Below are 17,730 nucleotides of genomic sequence, written 5' to 3'. Positions count from 1 at the left end.
CACCCCACTCCAGTACTCTTGCCTGGAAAATCCCATGGACGGAGGAGCCTGGTAGGCTGCAGCCTATGGGGTCGCTGAGGGTCGGACACGACTGAGCGACTTCACTTTCACTTTTCACTTTCATGCATTGGAGAAGGAAATAGCAACCCACTCCAGTGTTCTTGCCTGGAGAGTCCCAGGGACAGGGGAGCCTGGTGGGCTGCCGTCTATGGGGTCGCACAGGGTCGGACACGACTGAAGCGACTTAGCAGCAGCAGCAGCAGCAGCAACTGCCTGCTACTATTTGGGGGCGTGGTCAGGCACAGGATTACTGTTCAGCAGCTAACTTGTGTCCGACCTTTTGCCACCCCATGGACTGTAGCACGCCAGGCTACCCTGTCCTCCACTATCTCCCGGAGTTTGTTCAGATTCATGTCCTCTGTCGCCCCCCTCTTCTCCTACCCCCCTATCTTTCCCAGCATCAGGGTCTTTTCCAATGAGTCTGTTCTTCGCATCAGGTAGCCAAATATTGGAGCGTCAGCTTCGGCGTCAGTCCTTCCAATGACTCAGGCTCAGGGGCTTAACGAGAAAGTGTCCACTCCCAGTGCTTGGATTCTTAGCAGGACGGGGTCTGGGCCCGGTTTGTAGTCCAACCCCTGGGCGGGATGAAGAATGATCATCCGCTGGGTGTGCGTCCAGAATCCCAAACATAACCTGAAGGGGACTGGACCAATCAAGAGCTGTACAATTGCCTAAGGGGCGTGAACGGCCAATGATAGAAGCGTAACGGGTTCCAGGGGCGTGGTCAGACTTGTGGGGCCCGACCGACTTGGCGCTTTAGATTCTGAGGAGGGCGGGGCCTGCCTCGAGAGAATGACCAATCCTGTTGCCAGAGCCTGAGCTGGCCACCGGAGGACAAGGCCAACCTGGGCCCGGGGTTTGTTAAGACCTTGGCCAATCTTGGAGTTAGTCGGGGCTCAGGGGAGGAGTTTCCAGTTGCCGGAACCAGTGGGGGCGTTCGGGTTTGAGTACTAGACCCAGCCCTGGAGGGCGGAGCCTGGCGGTGAACCCGGCCAATCACGCCGAAGTCTTGACGGGACCCTCGGAGGTGTGGCCCTCCGGGGGCGTGTCCAGGGCCGGTTCCGGGCCGCCCATGGGCGTGTCCAGGCCTGGTCCTCTGCAGGGGCCATGTCAGCGCCGCCGCCCCTGCAAATCCGCGAGGCTAACGCACACCTGGCTGCCGTTCACCGGCGCGCGGCGGAACTGGAGGCGCGGCTGGAGGCAGCCGAGTGCATGGTGCGCGCCCAGGCCGAGCGCCTGGCCCGCCACGACCAGCAATTGAGCGCCGCTTTAGACGAGCTGGGACGCGCCAAAGACCGGTGAATCTTGGGACCCGGCAGGTGGACTTCTCGGAGGAGTTGGGCAGAGGCAGATCCGAGATAGGAAAGGAATACTGGTAGGGGAGACGTGGGCATTCACGTAGAGCTGGACTACTGGTGGGACTGGAAAAACAAACACAAAAATACTTGAATTATCACTATATAAAGTTGAGAGATGTCACTTGGGTGTGGCTATCCAACTTAACAGGGTCCATTTTACCACTAGGCAAAACTGGCTGGTCCTGAGTGGTACAGGGACCACCAGTAGCCTGATGTAGGTATTGGAGCCATGGCAGGTTCTTGGGAGGATGGGATTATATCAGCAGTTTTGAATAGTCTTTCTAGCTGAGGATTCAAAGGGATGAGACAAGGGCCCAGGGAAGAAAGTGTTTCTGAGGACCTGGTGGGAAACAATTCAGAGCTGGTTGGACTTGTTACTTCATCTTTACTGAGCACTCTACCATGTGCCAGGCCCTGTGCTGGTCATTAGGGCACATCAGTAAGACCTGTTCAGCCCTGTCCTCAAGCACACGGTCAGGCAGTTACAACACAGGGTGATTGGGATGTGTGTGTATGATGGCTGGAGAAGGAAGTGGCAACCCACTCCAGTATTCAACCTACTCACAGTATTCTTGTGTATGATGGAGGGCAACACAGTTCTAGGAGGGCCCAGAGGGAAGGCTTCTTGGCGGAGGAGCCATCTAAGCTGAACAGCAAATAGGCAAAGAGGGAAGGGGACAAGGGAACTGCTAGGGTGTGAATGAGGGAGTGTGTTAGTCTGCTGAGGTTGCCATTACAGAATACCACACACTGGGTGTTTTAAACAACATCAAATGATTCCTCACAGTTCTGGAGGCCGGGAAGTTCAAAATCAAGGCAATGATTCAGTTCTGGTGAGCATCCTCTTCCGAGCTTGCCAACAGTCATCTTCTCACTGTGTCTTCACAAAGCATAGAGACAGAGAGAGAGACAGAGAGAGGGAGAGAGCGAGCGAGCAAGCAAGCTCTTTGGTATCTCTTCTTAAAAGGAAACCTTTCATTACACCATGTAAACTTTCCGTACCTCTCAAGGCCCCCTTCTCCAAATACTATCACGGCGTAGGGATTCAATCTATGCAGCTGGGGATGGAGGTTGGGAGCAGAGGGAAGAGAACCTCTGGTGGCCGGGTACCATAATGGTTCCGTCTTGCCTTCCTGCCAGTGAGATTGCCGCCCTCCGGGAGCAGCTGCTGACCTCCGAGGCTGCTGTTCAGAGTCTGCAGGCTGCCGTGCGCCAGAGGGACAAGCTCATAGGGCAGTTGCAGCCCCGGGCTGAGCTGCTGCAGGATCTCTGCCGCCGCCGGCCGCCCCTGGCTGGGCTGCTGGCTACCCTGGCTGAGGCCGAGCGCCTGGGGCCCCTGCCAGCCAGTGACTTACTCCCTGGTGGGCCCAGCTCACCCCTTGCCAACAGTACTGGGGAGGAAGAGGGCAGCGACCAGCTCGAGCCCGCAGTGTTTGGGACCACTGTGTGAGTCCCAGAGAGCAGGTTCCGGAATGGAGAAAGAGGACTCCAGTGGGGACTTCTTCTACTGCCTGGGTATCCTTAGGGTTAACATATCCCAGAGAGGACCCCTTGGAAGAGCCATTATCCTCAGCGTCAGAACCTGTTAAAAAAGCATAGGTTTCATATGGGTGGCCTGCAGGCCAAATGCAGATGAACTCAGCCAGTTTTTCTCTTTTTTTCTTTTAAAAAGCAAAACTTTGAATCAATCACCCTTGTTGGAGAACTGGTCACGCTTACACACGAATCTGGATTTCTGGCTTCTGGCTGGGCTGTACGTCTAGATCTGAGTCCAGGACACCCTCTTTAGCAAGGGCAAGTTTCCATTCACCCCCTCATCTCTCAAGGCCGGATGTCTGGCCCCTGAAACATCTGAGTTAGAGACCTCTCTTTTTCTGGTGGAGGTGGATGGCATCAAGTGCCATGTGATTTGAGTCTCTCCCTCTTTTCTCCCCTGCCCGGTTTTTGTTCCTCCGGAAGCATTCTTCATCCTAAAGCCTTATTCATCTCAGTCCAGAATTGTGAACCTCAAGCCTCAGGCTGTTTTGCATTGGTTATACTTATATATTTTCCCCCCTAATTCTATCCTCCTCTCAACCCAGGAAGGAGTGTGCAGGTGGGATGTGCCGATATGCTGGCAACCAGGCTTCACTGCCCAGGCAGACTCAGGCATCCCATTACCTTCTCTTGATAGCATCCTGCCTCGGGGTCTTTACATTGGCTGTTTCCTCTGCCTAGAATGCTCTTCCCCCAGATGCCACATGACTGGCTCCTGCTCACTCAGGTCTTTGCTCAAACGTCACCTCCTCTGAGAGGGCTTCCATGACTGCCTTATCAGAAGTCATTCTTCCCCATTCCACCTTCCCCCATTGCCCCATTTTACTTCCTGTATGTAAATTTTTACCATTGGAGTGGAAGCTGCATGAGGGCAGGTTCCTGGGACCCAGCACATCTCATGAGGTCCCCAGCAGCTTTCCTTTCGTAGCACCAGCTGGCTCCTTTTTCTAATCCCCAGAGAATCTATTTTTTCACTCCTTATTTGTATGCTGCCCTTGTTGGCCTGAGATATTTGAGGCACTTTGCTTTTTTATCAGAACAGGGAGCCCTGTGCCTTTCTCTGCCCAGCCCAAGTGCCTGGCCTGGGACTATGGCAGCCGTTTCCTGCCTCCTGACTCAGGGAATCCCCACCCCAGGAACCACTGCGGGGCATAGCCCCTTTCAGCCCAGAAAGCTCAGCATCCGTCCTCCGCCCTGGGAGGGTGCCTCCTGGCGTCGCACAGCGACCCCTCAGTGTGGTAACAATGGCCCCGTTTTCTCCTCTGGACGAATAAGGGGGGTGCTGTTTGTACAAGGGGAAGGCAGGCTAGGGCCTGTCTACGCCCAAGAATAAACCAAATGATTTCATGGCACCATTGGCCCCTCCTCCTTTCTTCCTACTGTGGGGGCTGGAGAGGTGGCTGCTGTGCTGCTCCTGGGTCCAGGGTGGGGCCCCACTGGGTGGGAGCTTGTGCCAAGCACTCTGTACATACAGTTCTGTCTCTTAAGCCACCTATGCACACAGGCATTGCCCCATTTTATAGCTATGCAAAGTGAGCCTCAGAGAGGTAAAGTGAAAGGGCCTCTGGGTTTGGAGGGCCCTCGCCATTTTCAATTTTTTTTAAGTAAAGTTAATTAAAAAAAAAACCATTTATTTGACTGTGTCAGGTCTTAGTCGTGGCATGTGGGTTCTTTGTGGTGACACAGAAGCTTAGTTGCCCCATAGCATGTGGGATCTTAGTTCCCCAACTAGGGACTGAACCTGTGTCCCCTGCACTGGAAGGCAGATTCTTAACCACTGGACCAACCAAAGTCCCCCCAATTTTTTATTGTTGAGATTCTGATTCAAAGATGCAGAGATGCCCAGAGCTACAATAATTGTGATTACATTTTACATTTCTTTATAGAAAAAAACCCCTGACATTTCTAATCCTCATGAAAGCACACAATGGAGCTATTTTTTGTGCCTACACAGAGAATGTTGGACTGCAGCGAGTCACGAGAACGTCTGCAGCAGGATGTCACTGCAGTTTCTCCTAACAGTCGATGGTGGTGCATCCACTGTGGTGTGAATCACAGTGACAGGTTGCTTGTGATCCACGGTTTGGCTTCAGTTGGGAGCAGCAACTTCTGACAATACCATTGTGCTGTGTGCAACTCCCAAGCTTTGAAAAGCTTCTGATGATCTCTGGGTCTCTGTGGGTGGGCAGGGGTTCCCCAAACAGGGGCCTGCATTTTAAGTCCTGGAAAATCCATTATCATCTTCGATCTTGGCCTGCTGATATGAGGCTCAGTTGGCCAGATGTCCAGTCTGATGGCAGGCCTTCTCTGCCGGTGGTCTTGGTTCCTCTTGGATTATGGAAGTCAGGGGGCCAGGGGTCCTTCTCTGGCCAGATAAGCGGCTTGTCATGAGCAAGCCCACCAAGTGATGTCTGAGAACTGGAAACCAACCCCCAAAAGACCCATGTTGACAAAAATACCACGACTGGCCATAATTAACTACTGAGAATTGCTTCGTCCAACTCAACATTGATGTTTACAGGACTGGCTCAGCCAGCACTGGTCTGAGCAGCTCCTGTTGGATGTGGGCCTGGGCCATCTTGAGTCTTTAAACTTGAATTCCTTAGCAGCTTCAGCTGCAGCCCTGTGGAAAGGGGCTGGGGGCTGAAGCCCAGAGAGGGGAGGGTTCGCATAGGAATTGGGCCTGGCCTCCCCTCATCTGGGACACTGGTCCCTCAAGGGCTGGGAACGAAGCGCCCCTCCCCAACTCCCTCCACCCTCCTCCTAACCTGGGTCTGGCTCTCTCCCAGGGCTAGGAGAGAGCAGGCGGGACGGTGGTTGGGCAGTGCTGACAGCAACAGTGCTGGGCTGTCCTCCTTGGCCTTTCATATGCCCCCGCAGGGCTGTGCTTGTGGCCACACGGCCCTGGCACAGAGAGAGTTACAGCGGGGGCCCCTCCCGGTCTCCAGAGCCCTGTCCCCTAGCAACAGCCCTGCCTAGCAGGACGCACTGCCAGCCCTGGGCAGAACGGGCAGGAGGCAGGCAGAGCAGCCACCTGGACTCCAGGACAGATCAAGGCAGCCAGTCTGTAGCCTGGTGGCTGAGCAGGAGCCCCAGATCTCTAGCCTGTCCAGCCACCCAGAGAGCCCGGAGCCAGCATGGATGCTGTGGACACCACCATGGAGAAGCTCCGAGCCCAGTGCCTGTCCCGAGGGGCCTCGGGCATCCAGGGTGTGGCCAGGTGAGCTTACCTCTCACATCTCCCCGACCCCCAGTCCCATGGATCTTTTCAAACCCCACACCCCTGCCCCCCAGATTTTTTCGCCGCCTGGACCAGGATGGGAGCCGCTCCCTGGATGTGAGGGAGCTCCAGCGGGGCCTGGCTGAGCTGGGGCTGGTGCTGGACACAGCTGAGATGGAGGGCGTGTGCAGGCGCTGGGACCGCGACGGCAGCGGGACGTTGGACCTGGAGGAGTTCCTGCGAGCGCTGCGGGTGAGCAGGGGGTGCAGCAGTGTCCCTTCCTCCCACTGGGGTGCCGCACTCTCCCGGGCTTGTCTGTGTCAGCGTGGAGACCAATGGGAGCCTCTGCGCTTCGTACCCCCCGGTCACCACCACACCCTCCCCAGCCCCCCATGTCCCAGGCCCGGGAGGCGGTCGTCACAGCTGCGTTTGCCAAGCTGGACCGCAGTGGTGATGGCGTGGTGACTGTGGATGATCTCCGGGGGGTATACAGCGGCCGCACTCACCCAAAGGTGCGGAGCGGGGAGTGGACTGAAGAGCAGGTGCTCCGCCACTTCCTGGACAACTTCGACTCCTCCGAGAAGGACGGGCAGGTGGGTGCATGCATACCCTGGTCCCTCGCCCACACCTCCAGACCCCCCCTGACCACCTGTCTGCCCCCAGGTCACGCTGGCTGAGTTCCAGGACTACTACAGTGGTGTGAGCGCCTCCATGGATACAGATGAGGAGTTTGTGGCCATGATGACCAGCGCCTGGCGGCTGTGAGCCGTGTACCCCCATGCAGCCGGCACCCTGGAGCCAGGGCCCCTCTCATCTGGGCTTGGAGCTGAGCAGCCCTGGAGTAGGGGTGGGTAGGAGTGTAGCCAGACCGAGGCCACAGAACCGGCTGGACCAGGTCTCCGGGTGTACTGCTTGGCCACCGATTCCCCTGATGGGTCACTGGCTCAGGACTCCAGGGGGAAAGGCCCCTTGTCCACATCATGCTGATCCCAAACCTCCTCCCATCCCTGCTCAGTGAACCCTGCCTGCCAGCACCCCTACCCCTCCCTGTGGGTCCCCGGGAAGCCAAGCCGCACCTGACGGGGAAGCGGACAGCTCTTGTGTGAAGCCGGCCGCTGTGAATCTCGGAAGGCAGCCGTTCTGGGTCATCTGCCCAGGTGTGCAGAGGCCACCACCCTGTGGGCAGGCCAGGCTGCTTCCTGGTCAGGTCGTCCAGCTTCCTGAGGCCCCTGGGGCACGCAGGGGGCCAGCGTTTTAGTTAAAAGTTTTAATGTAGTTCCCAAATACATTTCATATGACAATCTTACATAAATGTTCCAAAACACGTGGGCATTATCTGGTTTTACTTGTCACTAGTTGACTAAGGCTTAAAGCAGAGAAGTGTGACCGGATCTGCTGGGGGGCCTTTGGTGATGTCCCGTGGCTCAGGCGCGGCTGCAGGGCCACCCTGGGGTGCGGGTGGCGTGGCTCAGACGGCCCCCTCCTCAGCCTGTCAGGGCGGGCGGGAGGGTTCTTGTGAACCCCTGGAGCTCTGATGTGGGGGGAGGCAGCACCCCGCTGCTCTTGGCCACGCTCCGGGGTGGGGCAAGCAGAGGGCGCGCTCCTGTGTGTGCTGCGAGCATGGGTTCTGCCTGCTGTCTGAAACTGCTCTGCTTGCTGCCCCCTCCTCGAAGCCCCACCAGGGTTCCCCTCTCAGAAGCCCCCAGCCCTCAACAGTGCTGGGGGCAGAGCCGTCCAGGGCCTGGAGAGGGAAGAACGGCCAAGAGCAGGAAACAGGCTTGTACCCACGTACCCGAGGCTGCGTGACCCACGTCACGGGCACAGACAGGAGGATGGAGCGCCCCCCACAACATCCAGTGACCCTTTTCTAGACAAGCTCTCTAGGCCCAGGGCCCAACCTGTCCACACCCCACGACTCAGCCTGGAGGAATCCCAGGTGGGGAACCCATGGGGCTGGCTCTCGAGCAGTCCTGAGCGCCCCCAGCATGGGGACTGGGGTCACAGGGGGGGCCAGGGTGCAGCCCACAACGCAGCCACGCCTGCTCAACACACAGAAGTGCCTTGCTCGACCTAGGAAACCAACACAAAGCCTTGGGGGGAGAAAAGATCTAAAAATAAAACCCCCAAGTCAGAACATGGGGGCGGGAGGTAAAGATGGTGGTAACAGACGGTCCAGCAGGCCCAGTGTTACACTGTGAGACGGCCCAGCGGCCTGGGCAGGCGGCAGGGAAGCCGGCGGCACGGAGGGCAGGGTGAAGAAACGAGGTGTCCCAGTCCCAGTGAGAAGCCGTGACAAGTCTTAATGTGCCATTTCAATTCAAGGTGGGGAGGGAAGAAATGTTCTTTTTCGTTTTGCTCATCAATATGATGAGGTTCGTGTCCCAAACCACATTCAGGCAGTTCCCGAGTCTGCTTCTGAACGGGACGTGCGGATCCAGACTGTGGCCAACCCAGCGGGGAGTGTGGTTCCCGAGCCCCGTGCCTCGATGCTGCCGGGGGAGGGGCGGGCGGGCAGACAGACGGACAAAGCAGCAGGCTCGCGGCGGCTGGCTCCTGGCGCTATGTGCTCCCGGCTGTCTGCCCATCGCCTTCATCGCCGGCGCCTGTGGGAAGCGGTGGCCTTGCCGTCAGGTCCTTGCCTGGGACAGAGCCCCCACCCCGGGCCACCCTGGGCCACCCGACTCACCGCCTGTGGGGGCCCCCGACGGGGTCAGCACATCGTCGTCATCACTGTCGTCCTCGTTGGATGGGGCGGTCCCAGGTTCAGGGGCCGGTGCCTTGGCCTCCTGCTCCTGCTCCACGCGACTACGCAGGGCCAGGATGCGGTGGTGCAGGGCCGCGTACAGCTGGCCTGTGTCCTTGGAGCTGGCCTGGGGGCAGAGGGGAGACCCCTCCTCAGTCAACTCCAGGACTCGGAGTGGGGAGCCTGACCTCCCTCCTCAACAAACTCAAGGGCAGGAAACAGAAGCTCCGGCGGGCGCAGGGCTTGTCCTCCCAAGGGGTCACAGAGCCCACAACCAGGCCAGCCCTCCCGACCCTGGAGGCCTCCCGCTCTCCCTGGCCAGGCCCCCGTGCAGGGCACCCAGTGCTGGACGTGGAGCTGGCTGCTTGTGTCTGGCAGCCGCCTGGCCTCTACCCGGGGCTGCTCACCGAGATCAGGAAGACCTTCACGCCCTGGTCCTCAGTGTCCATGGCCGTGATTCGGATGCTCTTCTCGCTGGCCTTGTCCATCTGCATCTGGGCCCACAGCTTGGTGTTGAGGATCAGTCGCAGGCTGCCCTGGGTCCGCATCACTGCAACCAGTGAGGACGTCAGTCCTGCCCGCCCCCACCCAACCCCAGGAAAACAGACACACCTGCAGGCAAGTCAACATCCCAGGGAGGAATCCCACGACAGCCTCCCCCCTGCCCATCTGCCGAGCAGCAGCCCTGGCACCCCCGCCACTGAAGTGCGTGCAGGGGGTGGAGGTGGTACCTGGACGGGGCTTCCCAGGAAAGGGGCTAGTTAGGGGGCAGCAGGGGGCATGCTGCATGGGGGTGGGCTGCACACTGGGGACATGGCACATGAAGCTGACACCCCCTGACTGTCACCACCCACAGGCCAAGGTCCAGCTCCTGCCCCGTGAGGAGGAGCTGAACACTAGGAGGAAGTGCTGGGGCTGACTGCTGCTCAGAGCGTCCCTCGGGAGTGGCTGAGGACAGCACGCAGTAGAGAGAAGCTGGGACAGACCCTTCCTCCAGGAAACGCAGGTGAGACCTGAGTTCCACCCACAGCCAGCCCAAGGTCAACGTCGTCCTGCTTGACCTGTCCCGGCCTACCCAGCCCCAACCCCGTCTACGCCCCAACCTTGAAAACCTGGGGCAGGTTAGATGTGGTCACTCCAACCCAGATGCCCCCAACCCCACCCCTCAAGGTGAGCTCTGAGGGAAGGTCTGTGCCAAGGGTCAAAGGTTGTGTGGGGTGAAAGGAGGGCATGGCCAGAAAGGACCTCAACGAGGAGGGGAGGGCATGGCTGCAAGGAGGCTGGTCACAGGCTGACGACCAGGGGAAAAGCCACGAGCTGGGATCTTGAAATCCTGTGCCCTCTCTGCCCTCTGCTTGCACGTTTCCATTAGAAACATTGAAAAAGAAATGAAGGGATGTCTACGGGCAGGGGTGAAAAGACCTGTGCCCGAACAGGAGGGCCATTTCCATTTCTGTTCCAATTCTGAGCCCAAGCACATAAAAACACCTTTGAAAGGACACAGCGCGAGCTACACCTGGGCCAGGGATCGACACTTCTGTAAAGGCCGGACGACAACTTTTAATTTGGGAGGGTAACTTACAAAAAGAAAAAGATGAGTACACGTGTCTCACACATATGCAAACACACTCACACACATACTTTTTGTAATAATCATACTTCCAGGAATAAAATTCATGTAAAAAATGGTACAAGAAATATTATTTATGAGCCAAGAAAAATTAAGAACCCAAATGTCCATCAAAAGGGAAATGGCTATTCAGTCGGTGGAATATTAATGGGAAGTTTTTCAAGAACTTTTTAAGTTATGTTTTAAGGCAAATGCAACAACAAAGGAACACGCTCACTAAAGAGAGTGAAGAGAGCAAGACAGGATCGCCCCACTTCCTTAGAAAAGGGCCACAGAGCAGGAACAGACCTACCAAAACGTTCTCAGCAGGGATTTCCCTTTTTCATAAAGAAATTTTAGCTGATGTTTGATTTCTTTGTTTTCCTACCATAAAACTGGCACTTTTATTATCGAAAAATAAGTTCAAAAACTGCTGAATCTTTTTATCTATTTTCACAGTCAGAAAGAGAATCAGAGAAGGACTGGTAGTGGGAGCCTCTAGGCTGGGTGGGATGGGTCCCCCAGGTTGAGGGCTGGCCATGGACACACGTCGGGGGCCCCGAATCCCCCAGGCCCTCCATGGGAACCCGGCCACAGCTCACCTAGTCGGGACTGCAACGTCCCGTCGTCAGTTGATGCCATGTCGTTAAGTCTGAGCAGCCCTCGGCCTCTCTCCACCCACGACTGCGAGGTCTTGTCAAAGACAAACAGCTTACATTGGATCTGCAACACAAGGTGAGCGTGCATGAACCGCCAGGCTCAACAAACTACGGCCCGGGGGACACATCTGGCCTTGGCCACTTTTCTGTCCTGCTTTCAAGCTTGAATGGATTTTACATTTTCAGAAGAGTATTAAAAAAAAAATCACTATGGAAATGCAAATCAAAACCACAACGTGGGGGACTTCTCTGGTGGTCCTGTGGTTAAGAATCTGTCTTCCAGCACAGGGGACACAGGCTCACCCCTGGTTGGGGAACTAAGATCCTACATGTTATAGGGCAGCTAAGACCTGACACGGCCAAGTAAATAAAAAGATAAAAATAAAAAAAATCCACAATATGATACCACTTCACACTCACTAGGATGGTTGTAACCAAAGGACAGATGAAACAGGTGTTGGAGGATGTGGAGAAAGCAGAACCCTCACACCTTGCTGATGGGAATGGGAACTGGTGCAGCCGCTGTGGAAAACTGCCCTTTAAAGTGTTAAACATGGAATTATCACACAGCCCAGAAATCCCACTTGTAAGTATCTACCCAAGAAGAGTGAAGCAGGCGTGCACCGAGAAAGCTGTACGTGAGTGTCCATGGGCATCATTCTTAATCCCCCCAGGGTGGAAACAAAGCAGGTGTCCACCAACAGGGGATGGGATGAGCAACCGTGGTCCATTTGTACAGGGGACAGTCATTCAGTCATGAAGAACGAGGCTCTGACACATGCTCCAACAGGGACGAACCCCAGAGACAACCCAGTATGAGTCTGCTGACACGAAACACCCAGAACAGGCACGTCCACAGAGAGAAAGAGAGGATTCGTGGTCGCCAGGGGCTGGGGGAGAGGGGGATGGGGAAATCACTGCTGAAGGGCAAAGGGCATAAGGCTTCTTTTTTGGGGGCAAAAATGTTCTAAAGTAGTGATGACATTTGTACAACTCTCTGAATGTGCTAAAACCCACTGAACTGTACACTTTAAAAAAGGTGAATTTCATAGTATGTGCACTGTATCTCATCAAAGCTGTTTTATGTTTAAAAAAGTGCAACAGAGACCGTAAGCGACCCTTTACAGAGAGAAGTCCGTAGATCTTCATAAGTCAACATCTCTTGACAGTAAAATGAATCTGAGTAGGGATAAGCAGTACCACAGAAAACTCCCCAATGCCACATGTTTGTGGTTTACAGACACACACTCGGGTATGTGGGGAAGGATGAAGGGCAGATGGAGCCCTACCGCCCTGGACCTGCTGTCCCAGGAGGGGAGGACCGTGGGGACGTGGCAGGAGGGCCGTGAAGTCTGGGCTAAGAGGAGGACACTGGGACAAGACAGTCACAGCTGCTAAGGGGCGGCAGGAACAAGTGTCTGTTTCAGGTCTGTAACTTGTCCTGAGACAGGCCGTGTGGCTCTAGCGCCCGGCACCACAAGCAGGTGGGCACTCACCTGCAGCACGTTGCTCTCGGCCTCCTCCCCGGTGATGACCTCCACCTTCTCTAGCAGGCACTTCCGCGCCGTCGCCTTGGTGTAGGCGGCTGCCGACTCGGCCAGGGACTCTGCAATGTGATTAGCTAGACGACATTGACTACTGACTTGGTTGGGGGGGATGGTGTACCTCATGGGACACCCCAAGGGGGCCAGTGCCTCTGGGAGCCACACCTTGGCCCACAGGGGACCCTGCTAATGCACCCTGTGACTCTGCCGGGAGCGGCCAGCACAGCTCCAGTTCCCACTCTCCTGGCTCCAGGGAGAACAGAAGATAGCGAGACCTCTGAGGGTGCTGAAGAGCACCCCCTCAGCTGCCTCGGTTGGGGACAGACACCTCATCCCATTCTGGGTCACCAGGCAGTGCCTGGGCCTGGCTGTCCTGAGCTGGCCAAGCCCCCTTCTGCTAACTGGATGCCAGCACCCAGGGCTGGGGTTCACAGTGTCCCTGGCCACCCTCCTGGACAGGACCAAGGCCTACCTTTCTCAGGAGTGGCTTCCTGGGACGAGGACTCAGATCCGGACTCTGCCGCTGTGTTTTCTCTGTTGGCATCTGAGCTGAGTTCATTTAACTTGGGCGGGCTCTGTGGGCAGTAAAGGTATACAGAAGAAGGTGGGTATGTGGGGAGGTGGTCCCAGTGGGCTGACCGCTGCGGACAGGAGGCCCCTCTGCTGGGAGGTGGCTCTCGGCACGTTCTCTTCTGGGCAGAGGGTTTCTCTTGGCCAGCTTCCCTCTTGGAGCCTGGGGACCTGCTCAGACCCAGTCCCTCTCCACTCAGTGCTCACCGAGCATCCTCAGACAACACCCTAGACACAGGCCTATCCTGGACGTTGTATGTGAACTGCCTCTGGAGCCTCTGTGGCATCACCCGGAGGCGGGGGCCACCAACTGACCACAGGCCACCTGGTCACCTTGGTCTGTGAGGCAATTCTTTGACTACTTCATTGTAATCGAAAAAGGACACTACTGATACTCAAGAAAAGAAGCAGAGAGTTCCTCAGCATAATAAACACAGAGACCAAGGTGCCAGGAGTCAGGTGAGCCCCCGACAGCACCTGAGCCACCCTCACAAATGGACACAATGGGAGTGGGAATGTATGGTTGGGGGAATAAAAGGAAAAAAATAAGGAAGCAGGTGACAATTCTAGAAGCCCATCCAGGGCCAGAAGACGACCCGAGGGTGTTGTGTGTTATGGGTGCAGGGGACACTGTGGGGGCCTGTCCGAGGCTGCCATCCCTACCACCCTCTCCGTGCTGTGGCCTCACAGTCCGGGTGGGGCCACCCTCCCCTGGCGTCAGAGGTGGCTCGTGGTGATCCCAGCAGCACACAGCTGAGTGCTCTGGCCGACAGCTGTCCCCACCCTGCCCTGAGATGAGTAATGACAGGAAGCGCAACCCAGGCTCCTGCACAGCCTCCCTGGGCCACCAGGTCTGTCCCTCCTGCCCCTGCACGCTGTTTAGGCTGAGTCTGAGTTGGGTCTTCTTTCTGTTACTCGGCAAAAGGCAGCACTCTAATGTCACAGGACATGACACAGCAGGCACACCCCGTGCCCCTGTGACCTGCGGGTGGCTCTGAAAGTCTCTGGGCCCCAAGGATCGTCCTCACCGGGTCACTCACCAGCACGCGCTCACTCATGTTCTGGCCAAACACGAATTTGCTGCTGGCGGCATCGGCACTGTTGGTTGCGTTCTCCAAACTGCAGAGGAGACGCACTCTGAGTGAGTGTGGGCAGCAGGGGCACAGGGCCAGCGGCGTGCACGCCTGCACACACAATGCGCACGGCTGGAGCGGAAAGCAGCCGAGGCCCCGCAAGGCCAAGTGGGCCGGTCTGCCTCGCCAGGGGCAGGCCCCCACAGGCTCTGGGCTGGGCCCCACCAGGAGGCAGACAGGAAGCCTTGGTTCCAGTTGCCTGGCACCAACTGCTCAGTCACTGTGTGACACAGCGGACGCCCATTCCCCCACCCCCATAGGAGGGCACCACAGAGAGGCGGAGTGCAGGGGCCATCTGCCCACTCCCCGAAGACATGCCCCCGAGATGTGCTGCAGCTCTCTGGGCCCTTCCCCCGGCCCCACACCAAGGAGGTGACACCTCCTACCAGGCTGCAGGGGGGTGACAAACGATGGCCCTTGGGGAGCTCTCGGCAAATGGCCGCTGCTATGGCCGTCACACTTCATCCAGATTAAGACATCATAGGCTGCACACGCCTCCCAATGTGGGAAACACTGAGGTGCATAAAACATGTCTTAAAATAACTGATGTGCTCCACTAACTGGGGGCCCGGCTGCTGAACAGCAGGTCACTGTTCCCGCCAGGCCTCTTGGAGGCTGGCGTCTGCACGGTGCCTGCCCTGCTGGCCCAACTCCCAGGCAGGGTGTGCCTTCCTCCCCAGACACCCCAGCAGCCTGGCTGCGGGTGAACGCCCCCGCCAGCAGCGCCAACAGGGAGCCCGGATCCAGCACCTGGTGACAGAGGTCACTCCCAGGATGGGCTGGACAACCCCACAGGACTGCAGTCCTGCCTCACTGTCCACTGCAGTGCCTCCCGCCCTGGCCCCCAATCCTGGACCCTCCACACCTCCACCAAGTAGGGAAGGAGGGCTGGAGGTGACTGGAGTTTGGCTGCCTGGGCCCCCCACCCTCCCGAGGAAGGACTGGGCTGGTCCAGGGACAGCGGGTGACCGTGGGCCCCCTGAGGCAGAGGCTTCGCCGAGCAAGGCTAGGCACCAGCCCGAGGTGCACACCTGGAGCTGATGTACTGAAGGAAGTAGTTGGTCGCAGCTGGCGTCTCTGAACTGGGGTGTCCGGCGTTCTCCATGTCTGCCACTTCAGTGTTCTCATTGATCAACTGGGAAATAAGAGGAAACACTGCTCAGGGGATGGCATGTTCAGGGCCTCAGCAGCTCAGCCCATCTGTACATGCCCTGTGTGACACACAGCTCCATCTACATGCATGCGTCCTGGGGGTTACAGTTAAGATGTAAAAACAGCCCATGAGGTGCTGGGCAGCCTTTTCTCCTCTGTTTAAAAAAAACTCAGGCTGGCAACCTGTTGGCATTTTCCACCAATGCTTCTGTACCAAGAGATCACAGATCATGTACAAATTTCATATTTTAAAGGGTTCATCATAAACAGAAGCCTCATTTCTTGAGGCTTCTTTTAAGCTAACTGTCGTGCTGCCATGGTTAAACACATTCTCCAATGCAATTCTGCTGGGAACACTGTGAGGTGGGTGTTAGCGACCATGTTCTGAAAGAGGAAGCAGAGGCTCAGAGGGGTTAAGAAACCACACCTCAAGTCACTCCCCATGCAGAAACCGGGATGTGGCCCTGAGACCCAGGGGCCTCCATGAGACGCTGCCCCACCCCAATCTCAAGGCAGCATGGAAGACTCGACCTGAAGGCCCAGGTCTCTCTTTTCCTGCTTCCTGCTCCAGGAAGGGAGCAGCTGCCAAAGGACTCGTTATTTTGCCTGAAGCTGTGCAACATCAACACCTACTTCTGTGTCTCTGGGGGCATCCGTGCTTCTGCTGGACAGTGGGCACCAAAGGAAGCAGCTAGTGCGGCTGGACACCTTCCCTGCACCCCAGACTCTGGTCTCCTCATTTCAGGGCTCCCCACCCTCCACATCACTGACCCCGCACCTAGATGGTTCCGAGTGGGGAGGGGCCTCCTGGGCACTGCAGTGTGTTGGTCAGCATCTCTGGCCTCCACCTACTTAGCATCAGTGGCATCTACTCTCCAGTTGTGACAATGACTGGTGTCCCCAGACCCAGCCTCCAGGAGCTCCTGCCAGATGAGCTGATGTCCATGGTGCAGAGGGACCTTCTGCACCCAGGGCTGGGACAGGTCTCCCAGAGGACCAGAGAGCACGGTCCCCAACTGAGAGTCCCTGCCATGGCCACAAGCTCCCCACCCCCGACTCAAAGCCCCCAGAGCAGACCAACACAGCTGGGGGCAGCCAGGAGGGGCAGAGCCTGCTGCCTTCTGGGGAGAGAACAAAGTGATGTCCCAGCTGTCCTACTTGAAAACAAACGGCAGCAGCTTTCACTGGGGGTGATGTAGCCCTCAGGGGATGGTCAGCACTAGTGGGAATGCTTCCCGTGGTCAGCACTGGCAGGGAAAGGCATCCAGAGGGCGGCACTGGGGAACAGCCTAAGAAGGATCCAGTCTAAACACTGCCAGTGCTGAGAAACTCTTCAGTAAGGATAAGAGTCTCTGGAGATGTTGAAAGCATCAGATACTAACATTCTGCTCGTTCCTTCGCTGTAAAAACATCAGCTGTCAGGGCTCAGTCACCTCCCTGACCTTGTTCCTGGAGCATGAGGGGGCTGGCTGCTGGGAGCCCTGCCGAGCTCCACATAGGGGGTGGGGGTGGCGTGCGGCCAGCAGCGCAGCATGGTACCACCCTGGACACAGCCCCGCTCCCCATCTCTGGGAAAATGAAGCTGGGGGAGGCACAGGCAGGTTGCTTCACTAGTCCCCAGCTCACCGGGCTCTCCAACCACCTACCTTCACTCTGTCCCTCAAGTTCTGCCCAAACACGAATGCCTGCTGGGCCCCCTGCTCTTTCTTCTCACAGTTCTCCTCCTCGGAAGCATTGCTAGACTCATTTCTCTGGGACTTCTCCTGGTTAAAACAAGCAAACAGGATAGCTGAGAAGCAGGAACACCCCAGCCCTAGGATGCAAGATGAGCTGTCTCATGCCCCTGCATCTGCTCAGCATGAATCCTGTGGTGCAGGCCCTTGGGTGGGGGGTGCTGGGGAGACCACCTAGGATGGGGCAAGCTCTGGGCAGTGCCCTTGTCACTGGGGATGCTGGTGAAGGATGGTGGGGAGTAGGATGGGTGGGCTGGGGTCATTTCTGGGTCTTCCTCAAGCTCACTGCCCTGGAGACCCTGGCCACCAGTTTCTGAGAAGCTGTAGGCTATGGGAACGATTCCTCTTCCAATTCTGCGGACTGTGGTTGGAGGGTGGGGGGCTCAGGGACGTATGAAGACTGAATTGCACAT

General features: G+C 57.0%; 3 protein-coding genes across 14 annotated transcripts in view; 2 read left to right on the top strand and 1 right to left on the bottom strand.

Moving 5' to 3' along the window:
- Positions 1-1,151: 1,151 nt before the first annotated feature.
- On the top strand, positions 1,152-4,306 carry VMAC (vimentin type intermediate filament associated coiled-coil protein). The gene is given in 2 exon segments (NM_001105371.1): positions 1,152-1,358; positions 2,559-4,306. Coding segments are annotated over 2 exon segments (501 nt in total). The 5' UTR covers positions 1,152-1,167; the 3' UTR covers positions 2,869-4,306.
- Positions 4,307-5,957: 1,651 nt separating this feature from the next.
- Positions 5,958-7,498, top strand: CAPS (calcyphosine). Its single transcript, NM_001076424.1, is given in 4 exon segments — positions 5,958-6,174; positions 6,249-6,426; positions 6,561-6,767; positions 6,838-7,498. Coding segments are annotated over 4 exon segments (570 nt in total). The 5' UTR covers positions 5,958-6,091; the 3' UTR covers positions 6,940-7,498.
- RANBP3 (RAN binding protein 3) overlaps positions 7,427-17,730 on the bottom strand; it is a 50,766-nt gene continuing 40,462 nt past the window's right edge. For 7 of the 12 annotated variants that reach the window (XM_010806913.4, XM_005208857.5, XM_010806911.4 and 4 more), the window contains 9 exons: positions 17,231-17,347; positions 15,464-15,567; positions 14,340-14,418; positions 13,202-13,304; positions 12,682-12,806; positions 11,129-11,249; positions 9,325-9,467; positions 8,861-9,044; positions 7,427-8,777 (listed from right to left, as the gene is read on the bottom strand). In XM_010806913.4, the coding sequence (XP_010805215.1) occupies positions 8,734-8,777; positions 8,861-9,044; positions 9,325-9,467; positions 11,129-11,249; positions 12,682-12,806; positions 13,202-13,304; positions 14,340-14,418; positions 15,464-15,567; positions 17,231-17,347 (1,020 nt within the window). In that variant the 3' untranslated portion in view covers positions 7,427-8,733. 12 annotated transcript variants of the gene reach the window in all.

The sequence above is a fragment of the Bos taurus genome, chromosome 7 (genome assembly GCF_002263795.3).
Source record: "Bos taurus isolate L1 Dominette 01449 registration number 42190680 breed Hereford chromosome 7, ARS-UCD2.0, whole genome shotgun sequence".
Lineage (NCBI taxonomy): Eukaryota > Metazoa > Chordata > Mammalia > Artiodactyla > Bovidae > Bos > Bos taurus.
This window is presented reverse-complemented; position numbering and strand designations above follow the sequence as displayed.